This window comes from Cherax quadricarinatus, unplaced genomic scaffold, assembly GCF_038502225.1.
Source record: "Cherax quadricarinatus isolate ZL_2023a unplaced genomic scaffold, ASM3850222v1 Contig1323, whole genome shotgun sequence".
Taxonomy (NCBI): Eukaryota; Metazoa; Arthropoda; class Malacostraca; order Decapoda; family Parastacidae; genus Cherax; species Cherax quadricarinatus.
The window spans coordinates 46078-57094 of NW_027196349.1; the positions used below are offsets into that span (position 1 = coordinate 46078).

Sequence of the window (11017 nt, forward strand, 5' to 3'; positions counted from 1 at the left end):
ACCATCATGACTGACTCAACATCTTCACATCCACAGACACACTGCTTTACCATCATGACTGACTCACCACCTTCACGTAACCAGACACACACTACTCTACCATCATGACTGTTACGGCCCCCTGTCAAACTAGCGGTTAAATAGTTAACCTGCCGGCCGGCAGTACCACTGGGTACGTCATCAAACCCATTGTGGGGACTGCTGAGCCGGCCTTAGAGCAGTATGTACCTGAACACCTCACGGTACGCATCTAAGCAGTAGGTAACTGAACACCTCACGGTACACATCTACTGGCTTTAGAAGCAGTAAGTACCTGAGCACCTCACGGTACGCATCAGTAGTATATGTTGGTCGATCTAGAAACACTGCCGGATAATGACCATGGAAAATGAGATAATGATGGGGTTTGCATGACAGGGTAATTATTTAATATGATTAATCATGGCCCAAGGGGATAGAGAGACTTATTCCTATGCATTAATAAGTAGGTAGATGAAGTAGAACAAAGGATTCGGGTGTGCAGGTGGGCAGATTCTGGGATAATGAGTGTGGAAAAGAATGTGATAATGGGTGGTCTGCATAAGCACAGGTGCTGTCAGGGGGTACAAGTTTAATATGTTTAATCAACCCCCAGGGGGATAGAGAGATTTATTTCTGTGTAATTACTAATTATAGGAAGGTAGGTAATGATCACTTCTGACACCCCAAACTCAATCACTGTGATAGATGGGAGAGGCAGTACAAAAAAGGAATCAGGTGTGCAGGTGGGCAGATTCCCAGGATAAAGAGTGTGGAAAAAAAAGAATGAGATAATGGGTTGGTCTTCATAAGCTCAGGTGCTGTCAGGGGTACAAGATTTAATATGTTTAAACATCCCCCAAGGGGATAGAGAGAGAGAGGCTTATTTCTGTGTAATTACTAATTATAAGAAGGTAGGGTAATGATCACTTTTGACTCCCCAAACTCAATCACTCTGATAGATGGGAGAGACAGTACAAAGGATTCAGGTGACTGGGTACAAGCTTACCATCTCCGAGGGAGTCCCCCCCCCCTTTCCCGGGGCTGCGACTCACTGACGCGACTGTTGCTACTTCACAACAACAACAACACTGCTGGGTTTAAAGAACGTGGTAATGGATGGGTAGCTGGTCCCCCGAGGGGGTGTTGCTCGCCCGTCCGTACCTCAGCAAAAAAAAAAGGTTCTTCCGGGTACTACGGTAGTGTTTATTCTTGCCAGCTGCTAGATTTTTCCAGGTGGGGGAGGCTTAAAGCAGTGAGAAAAAGGTCATCTAGGGAAGACCTTCGTGCTGATAGAGCTCTTATAGGAACTTTGACATATACATTTTCCTCTTACCCACTCTCAGATGGGGAGAGGCTTAAGTGGTGCGATATTGTTTATATATATGTTTAGACTAGAGAAGATAGTAATATATAGTTATATGTAAATAAAAATCAGAGTTTGTCAATATTTTTATTAATTCACATACAAAAGGGCAAAAAAGCTGTGCAAAGTTTTTTTTAGCGCGAGCAAAGGGGCGAAAACTGTGTGAGTTTTACTGGTTAGACTGAATGACTGCGCTCCTCCTGTTCACTTTCTGTAAGATTGATAACCTCCCGCTCGAAAATGATTTCCTTTTCAGGTACATCAACATCTGCCTTTACCCCTTCTGCCGTCTTTACTCCATCAGCTGGCTTTACTCTCACGTCGGGGGTTTTCCCTTCCTTCTCCGACTGACCGTCAGGGTGCGCTTCAAGGTCGCTAGTTTGTTCATCACCTGCTGCGGCAGTGACCTCAACAGAGTCATCAGATTGAGCAGTGAGCGTAGAGAGGTCCACAACGAGGTCATCAGACTGACATGAGGGAAGGCTCTGCGTTTCATCGTTGTCGAGATCTGGTTCTTTCTTCATAGGCTCCTCTATATCAGATGAACTGATCCCATCTTCCACAGGCTGTAAGTCATAAAGAGAACATATTTATCACTTTCAAATAAAGGAGTGGGACTCGTCTCTAATCTACCAAAGGAGGGAACATAGAAAGACGTACCCTTTCCTGAGGAAGCCTATGTTTGCGTTTCCTGCTATCATCACAATGACACCGCTTTAGGAGTTTGAAGCCGGTGTGTTCCTTCCCTTCCAATCTACCAGCCGATAAAATCAAAACTTTACAAATTCTGACTGGTCCAGTGAAAACTGTTGAAGAAAAAAAAAGGAGACTCAACTTTAAAATTATTATAAGTCTCTTTCGCTCGTTTCGTTAATATTCAAAGAGAAGTATCCAATCTACCAGCCGATAAAATCAAAAACTTTACAAATTCTGACTGGTCCAGTGAAAACTGTTGAAAAAAGAGACTCAACTTTAAAAATTATTATAAGTCTCTTGCACTCGTTTTGTTTCGTTAATATTCAAAGAGAAGTTTTTAGCAAAATAAAATGTCTCGCTTACCAGAATCGAGAATGCCTGCTTCCTTCGCCATGATGAGAGTAAAGGCTATGGAGAGGTCAGCCTCTATCTTTTGCGGGGAAGACAGCTTCAGCGGGCTCTTATATACAGCTCAGAGAGGGCCTTACCAGCCAGGAGGGGTATTTGGGGGATACTCTCGTCAGAGGTGACCTTCCTCACAGAGGGAAGCACAAAGATAACCTTGTCTACTTAGGCAAAAAGTATTTTCACAAGGAGGTAACATTTTAAAATTCTCTCTAGCATATGCTATCACTAATCTGTCATTGATAAAAAGCGATTTTTCCGAGAAATTTTTTTTAAAAAAATATAAAGCTCTTTCTAATCCCACAAGGCTTGCTTTATGAATAAACATCATAACATATAGACCGCAAGTGAGTGAAAAATCACTTTGTGTTCTGCCAGATAAACGATATAAATATTTAATTTTATTTAGTTTTAAAAAATTTTTTAAATTTATGCCATAATTCTCTGGTTTTTTCCCGTAACTGTCAAAGAAGAAGGATAGACTATTTTTCTTGTCCAAGAGAAGAGAAAAAAAATGACCCATTACTTTTGAGCTGTACGAAGGAAGAATATTACTTACAAGCACTATGGGCCTGTCTGAGGGATAGTCATCTAATCTTATTTGCTGTAGAGCGTCTATAGTGAAACAGCCAATATATGTGACTTTATTTCCTAGGGCGGGAATTAAACTATTATTTATTTCTGCGCAATTCATTTTTTATTTATGCTCGCACATCACAATGAACAGATCTATTCTGGTCGATGGATAAAACACCAGTGGTCTGAGCAAATAATAAAACTACCTTATTATGAGGGGCGGGCTTAGAGAACTGTAATTCAATTCTCAAGTTACCAGATTTTTCAATCGGGAGAGCGTCTTCCACTTGGCTGTCTGTTAAATTGAAAATATTGATGGTTCGCCCGGAGGCGAATGATTCATAGAGAATTAAATTTTCTTCCTCAATGCCCAGAGAGTTAATTGCCTCATAATATAATTTACTATAATGATGGGGGAAATCACTGCTTATGCGATAAACTGTATTATTATTAATACATACAGATAAACTGGCTAGATCCCCATGCTCAAAATATAGACCATTCTCCTTATGTTTTCCTGCATAGGCTGTCATGGGCAAAATTACCATGAAAATTTTGGCGGGAATTACATGACCCCATGGCTGATCTATTAGGAGACTCGTTTGATTGTGACCTAGCACATAATTTTTACTTAGAGTGCGATTAAAAGTATATATTATCGGCTTTGCGTCTAAGGCTAGAGACTTGTTCAAGGCCATATAAGCTGACGTATATGGGTACACCCTATTAAGCCAAAGTTTAGCATAATTAATATGGAGCTGGCATGTGCTGGCATCATCATCTGTTTTCAGAGTCCACGCTTGAGGGGATAATTCCAGCCTAATTTTTAAATCGATATTGTCAAGCAGATATTGGTCCAGAGTGGATATGTCCAGAGCCAAGGGAAAACACAGAGTTATGCCCTGTTCTTTATCATTCTTTGTCAGTATCTGTGGTTCTTTTGCCGATGTGCGGGCGAAATAGGCTGTATCGAAGAACTTAGTTATGCCTTCTCCTTTAAAGTCGGGCAAGAGATAGCCCAGTCGGGCGATACTCGGCAACTGGCTTCGTTTTACTGAGCTGCAGAGTTTAATGAATGACCAGTAATTAAAACTAGAATTTGATTCCGTTATTTGCTCGCCCAGGAAACACTGGACACTTTTAAATAACGTGTTGGAAAATCCATTGATCAGTGCAATGTTGCTTGTTTCCCCTAGTGGACTTTGCCCATCAGCCTCTGTTAGAGTCACTCTAAATTCTATAACTATTTTGCCTAAATCTAGAAATGCTCCGGGAACTCCAGGAATTCTAAATTCTAGAAAATTATCTTTTAGTTTTTGAGAGAGAGGAAGGTTTACTGGTAGAGTATCAAAACTCTGAGTGCGAGCTATGGAACTCTCAACTTGTCTCAGTCTATGCGGTCGCGGGAATTGATTAATGACGCTGGAAGAATAATCATTTAACGGGACTTTGAGTCCACTGTTTTCAGCCCCGACACCCGCCATGGCTAATAAGCAACTGTTTATACGAGAGAGAATACATCCGTTTTATAAGCAACTCGGCTTCGTCGGCGTTTATTTATCTTGCATTTATTCAGCCGTCGCTTAGTCACCCTGCTCACTCTGCCGCCCGTAATAACCTTCTTTGCAACACCTTTTAAAGCATCTATCCCGTGAGATTTAAGAGCAGCTTTCATGTCTGTTTTTCCAGACTGATAATCATCGAGCATTTTAGTTCCAAATTCTACTGCACTTGGCGCAGCCACTCTGAAAAGAAAAGGTAAAGCTCTTTTAGCTAGGCCCGCTAAAGCCGAAAAAAATCCCCCACCTCGGACTCTGTATGGCGCGTGAAAAGTCTGTATATCTCCCAGGCCACCTCCCACCTGGGAGGGTTTTAGGGAGAATAAACTCCGAAATTCCTGCTCAGAGGGCACTTGAAAGGGTACACGCATGTTTGGCGGTTAGAGAAACAATAACCATTTTTACGCAGAGTTGGTTCTATTTATTTATCGGTCTTACATGTAACACTACGGTAGTGGAATGACCGCTTTCAAAAGACAGATTACGACCAAACTGATCTGTCATTTTGATAGCTATTTTATCTAATTTAGTTACGCATAGAGGTTTGTACATCATAGGATGAGCACCTTTTGAATAACTCTCCTGAAAGGCGAAAGCATCCAGAATATTGACTAACTGACTACCGTATATTTGCGGTTCCACAATATCACTATATATTAAAACATAATCAACTCCGGCAGTGGGATCAGGCTTGAATGGGGCAATCTGCTTGGGGAAGGAGGTCCCCTCGGGCGCGTCACTACGAAATAAATAATATTTTTCAGCGCTGCTAAGCCCAAGCACCCGAGCTATTCTCGGTTTAAATTGAGCTTTAAATGAAGTGGCAGCATTGTTTTTTCCCGTAAAGGTTCGCGATCTCGTCGAAACTAAAACCCTCCCAATTCCGACATCATAATTGAGTATTTTCCCTTTCGGGAAATGTGCCGAATAATTATCTCTAAAGGCTTTTTTTAAATCTGCTGTTAGCTGTCGATTAATTTCTTCAATAATATGGCTGGCATCTGTCGATAACACATCATTTTTTGGTAGAAAGTGATGGACTATTTCTTCTGTACTTATTCCTGTTTCAGTAATGTGATTTTGTATAATGTCAATACCGCATTCGGCATCGTCTCTTGTTAGAACATTGAATTTTTTGGGATACAAAACATTAAGCAATGCTATTTCGTAGTTCAAGGATGGATTTAAAGGCGTTGCAGTAATTATATTTTGAAAGGCCGAAGCTGTATTGTCGAAAATGTCAATATTTTCTAAACTGCTCAAATAGATATATTTCCCCGGACCCCCTCTGTCCATGTTGAGGGACAGAGACAGTATGAGGCAAATACAAAATATAGACCATTATATATATTTTTTAAAGGCTTAAAAAAACTTTAGTTTGAAGACTTTACATTTTTTATTTTTTATTAGTTACAGCACTTTAGTTTGAAGACTTTTACATTTTTATTTTTTTATTAGTTACAGCATTTAGGAATAAAATATCCACATCGTGCTGTCGTTTGCGTTTTCCGCGTGAAGTGACCTCGACTCCATCAGGCATGTCCATTTCACGCATGCCACTGTCTCGTTTAGTTCCAATCCCACCGGCCGGCCCGACGTCAGCACCGTTGACACCGCCGCTGCCGCTGCTGCTGCTGCTGCCGCCACCGCTGATGCTGGCAGTGCCTTGCTTCTCCACAGACAGCTGTAGTATTTCCCGTTCTAGAGCTTCGGGGGAGGCGCCGCGTTCAATTTCCACCTCATCTAGGATGATTTTAGGTGCTGCCAAGTATGGGCTCACTGACGGTATGAGCAAGCATGTCTGAATTTCCCGTTTCAGTAATATGTCTTGAAATATGTTAATGAGAGGGAGATATTCAGTGTGCCATTCATCGGCCTGTTTTCTGCTCATGCCAATGTACTGGGGTAAAATTACCCGTTTGATGTTGCCATTGGCTATCACTGCCCGACCCAGGGACACCAGACATAATTTAAACCAAATTCGTCGATTCTGTTGCGTGTCCTTGCTCAAACCGCGTACATAATGCGTGTCGAGACTACGCTCTAATTGCTGTTGTGCAATTTCATTCTTTTCAAGACAAGGACCCGCTGAGAACTGACATATTAGTGCTGCAAGGTGGGGTCTTAAAAAATCCTCTGGCCTGTCATCAAGGGTGTTGGTGCATGGTGGGGGTGATTTTAGGACAATTTCCCCGGGTGTGCCCCGATCAGCAGCTATGGCGCGGTTCACCAGGATTAGCGATTTTCGCTCAATTTTGGAAAAAGGATATTTTTCCCAGAGTGAAAGAGCCGGCTCGTAGGGGCGAGCAGAAGTAGCGTTGTGGGGATACACGATACAATCCCCATATTCCAGGAATTCTTCGCCCGTTATTCCCCCGACAATTACTGGAAATTTATATTCCATTCTCGTCAACAGTTGGGTTCCTTAGAGTCCTCGCTGAGGGAGTGAGACGGATAATGTTTATCGGCACGTCGGCGACGGGGTTTAAATACCGCGCTGCTGTAGCCTCCCACTCCTGCGGGTGGGTTTGGTAGGGGTTTGGGGGACCTCTCTAGGTCGACATTCGTCTAAGATGCTTATACAAGCTTTGCGCCCCTTCAAAAGCTTCTATCATATCCCGGAAATCATGCGTAGCATATTCTAAGCGTCTGATTTCAGCCGTCAGTTCTTTCTGATTAAAATTGTCATATAATTTTTCAATTTCATCAAAAGTCTTAGTAAATCTGGTCATGGGGCAATTGACTTTGAAGGATTCGTAGGTTTGCCATAAACTTTGTATCACACGAGCTTTGTAACACACTTGCTGATAAATCTTTCGTCTTGACGTTAATTGATGTAATAATATCGACAAACTGGGGTCCTTTTCTCCTTCTTCATTCAACGGGAGATTAATTCTCTCGGGATAATCAACTGATGGCTGGTCCATTTTTTTTTTATGAATAGCACTTCGAGAAGGAACTTCTTGTCTCTATCCTGTCCCGGTATTTACTAAAGCGGGCAAAGCTCTTCTCTCGACTTTATGAAAGCTTAAATTTCAATAGGCTAGCCAGAGCGGCTTTTTTTCCGCGGTCTTTTTAACATAAAAACCGCCTAATAATTGTTTTCTCGCCTTGTGATTTTTTATAAATCTTGGCTCTAATCTAATAAGGCTCACTAATTCCCCTACAACGGGCAAAAGTTTTTTATCGATGTACGCTCGACTGCTTGTCAAAGATTTAATGATTTGTAAGATGTTTAAATTATGGTATGGAGGGAATAAAATACCTCTCTTATCCCACCGAATGAAAGAATTATTTTTGAATAGATCCAGCATAGATTTCGCGTATGGCAATTCTTCTCTCGTGAAATACAGATCAATTATTTCATTTAAATTTGGGGAAGAGTCCTCAGGCGAGAGAGAAAGACTGTTGTTTTTTCTTGATATTAAAGATAAAAGTATTTCCGGCAGGAGTTTATTATTGGCTATTATTTTCTGTTTCGGATTTTTTTTTTTTTTACTCTTAGACTCCTCGCGGCAACTACCGCGGGCGCGCCCGCCACCGCAGCCGCCGCAGCCGCCGCCACTGCCGCCACTGCCGCCACTGCCGCCACCGCCGCGGGCGGCATTACAGCGAGCGAGCTTATTTGTTTTTTTTTTTTTATGGGGGACTCGCCAGTCTCAACAAAGAGCTCGGGTGGGTGCCCGCTCGTGGGAGGTGGTAGCTCGAAGCGGCAATTACCCTTATGAGGGCGAGTTGCTACGCTGGGGCAGGTGCTGACCTTCTCATCCTTGCTTTGGGCTGGTTTCACTTTCACTCTCGAGAGGCTGGAAGATTCCTTCCTACGCGCCATAGTGGTGGTTGCAGTGCTTCTGCGAAGGCGGGGAAAAGGAGATTCGCGCTTAGGAGTGGGTAAGATATTTGTTCCATTTTTAAAAATATATTTTTCGGCGGTTAGCCGAGGGATGAGACAAAATTCCTTTACCATTTCGATTATTTTTTACTTTATAAAACTACTAATCAGCGAGATGACCAGAGGTAAGAGTGTAGTTAAGATGGCTCCTCCACGCTTCGAAAGAAGAATATTTTTTTTTTTATAAAGTGGAGTTCGTTTACGGGCAACGGTGAGAATGTCTCCTCTAAACTTCTTTAATTTGCTCAAAATAGTCGGTTCTACTGTTAGATTTTTCTTAAGAAAATTAGTAAATATCTCAGATATGCAATTAATTTCTTTTTTTTTTAATTCCTTAATAATACGATTGCGAGCTTTAGCTGGAAGTTTGTTTAATAAAATTAATAACTCTCTGTGTTGCACTGCTAGGGGCTTACCCCTGTCTGACATTTTGCATGTCCTTCTCGTGCACCCAGCTATCTGCACTTCGGGGATAACCCACCCAGCTCACCAGATATTCTCTACTGCCGTCAGTTTTTCTTCTCCGTCTCAATATTTTAATGGGAAAAAATTCAGGTAGAGATGTTTCTATTAATTCCTGAGCGTAAAATTGCCCGAGTATTTTTTCCCCGCTCAGGTCGATAAGAGAATATGAGGGGATTACTTGCGAATTATCAACCGATTGGATTTTAAAAATTTCTTCGGTGTTTTGAGGCCAATAACTCTTGTGAAATATCCCCCGGTGGCTAGTTATCCGCACATGCGCTCCAGGAGTCAGTCGTGGACTAGTACGAGGCTGATGAGGACGGGCATTTAAATACATTAGCCCAAACTGCCGACGAATGTCTCGAGGAAGACTCAGAGAATGCACTTGTTGTGGAGTTTGACCTTTCTTGAGAGAGGAGTGAGGAGTTGAGTTGTAAGTTTCTACTATGGCTGGTAATACCTCTATATATTTTAAAGAATTTGTTAAAGTCATATAGCGGTAGATTCTATGCTTAAGCGTGCGAATAGCTCGTTCCGCTATTGCAGCCTTAGTGTCCGAGAAGGTACTGTATAATTTAATATTTTTTTTTTTTAGGTAATTCAGAAGAGGACGATTATAAAACTCGGTCCCTCTGTCCGTGTGTAATCTCGAAATTCCACGGAAGGTGGGACTTTCTATAATATTTCGTAAGGCTGACAAGACGCTTTTTGAGTTTTTTCTGACTAGTCCTACCGCCTTCATTAACCTTGAAAAGACATCTATGCATAACAAAATATATTTAATGCCGCCATTGTGGGAATGTAATAAAGTCATGTCCGCCAAGTCGCAGGTGAGTATAATGCGAGGGGCAGCAGCTATGATTTTCCGTCTGGGAAATCGCAGAGGCTGCAATTTATGCAAAGTATAGGCCCTCTGAGAAGAGAGATAATCTACTACGTCTTTATAAGTAATAGAGGCGTTTTTCTCCCTAGCTGCTCTAAAAAGTTTGTTAACATTCCCAGTAAAGCCCCCGGGGCTATTGACATCTCTAAATACTTTTTCTAGAATTTTCTTTTTATGTGAATTTAAGGCCATTTTTGTTTTTACCAGCGGTATACAGTTTCACAGTTGCCCTCTCCGGTAATGAAGCTTCGTAATTGAATTTCCTCTGGAGCGGTTAAATCAACCAGAAGATAGCCGTATTTATCCGCAGTGACGTGACGATATATCTCAACAAATTTCGGGGCTAGATTTTTTCCATAAATTTGTCGCCCGAGACATTCCAACTGAGACAGATCTCGTTGTCTTAATAAAATATATTGACTACAATTAAGCGTGATCGTGCGAGCGTATTTTCCTTGTGGAAATAAATTTTGAGATATGAGAATTACGGATATTTGCTCGTGTCTTCCTCTAGTAAAAATATTGGCTATAACATCACTCTTAACTGCTTCATTAAAAAGGTCATCAATTATATACAGAGAGCTATTGTCTGTCTCAAGGGGATTTTGGTAATCCGCCGGGTTAATGAGACCTTTCACTAAAATGATTTTCTCACTAAGAGAGGTGATTTGTTTCAAAGGGTGAGTTTTATCATCCAGACTGGAAATGATTATTCTCGCGAAAGAACCGGCATATTTTTTACATAAACGCTCCACTAGACTGCTCTTGCCTGCCCCGCTAAAACCAGCAACAAGTATTCTTGCAGGCTCTCTGAAAATATTCAACTCTTCCTCTGTAAAGGTACAGACCTTGTCCATCTTCCCATTTCAAATGAGCCTTTTTGTGGAAGAATCATCTTATATATAAACATTTCTTTTTAGTTCAAAGCAGAGGGGAGGGAGGGGGGAGTTTATCCCAGAGATGAAGATAACAATGGCGGCATGGCCTTCTCCCGCCAGAAGACCATAGAAAAAAAGCCCGACCGACAGTGAAGGTCGTCTGGATATTACGCAGTTTCACTACCTTCCCTACGCCAGGTGGTGGTGGGTCGAATGGAGGTCACAGACAAAGAGAAGCAGGCCCCGCCACTTTCTGCCGGCTGATGCCTATTTATTTTT

At 41.8% G+C, this 11017-nt stretch overlaps 1 protein-coding gene across 2 annotated transcripts; it reads right to left on the minus strand.

The window, feature by feature from the left end:
* Positions 1-1458: 1458 nt before the first annotated feature.
* On the minus strand, positions 1459-6429 carry LOC138851635 (uncharacterized). 2 transcript variants are annotated; one of them, XR_011391319.1, is made up of 3 exons: positions 2444-6429; positions 2045-2190; positions 1459-1950 (listed from the first exon to the last, which is right to left on the minus strand). XR_011391319.1 is itself a non-coding variant. In XM_070080946.1 (3 exons), exons 1-3 carry the CDS (start codon positions 2472-2474, stop codon positions 1561-1563), a joined length of 567 nt encoding a protein of 188 aa, XP_069937047.1. In that variant the 5' UTR covers positions 2475-6401; the 3' UTR covers positions 1459-1560. The 2 variants fall into 2 exon arrangements, 1 of the variants encoding a protein (XP_069937047.1); XM_070080946.1 differs by having other exon boundaries at positions 2444-6401.
* Positions 6430-11017: the final 4588 nt, after the last annotated feature.

Coding starts and splice junctions, on each gene's coding strand:
- LOC138851635 (XM_070080946.1), bottom strand. CDS start 2,474: ATGGCGAAGGAAGCAGGCATTCTCGATTCTG. Junction 2,191..2,443: donor AGCAGGCATTCTCGATTCTG/GTAAGCGAGACA, acceptor TTTCTTCAACAG/TTTTCACTGGACCAGTCAGA. Junction 1,951..2,044: donor ATAGGCTTCCTCAGGAAAGG/GTACGTCTTTCT, acceptor TATGACTTACAG/CCTGTGGAAGATGGGATCAG.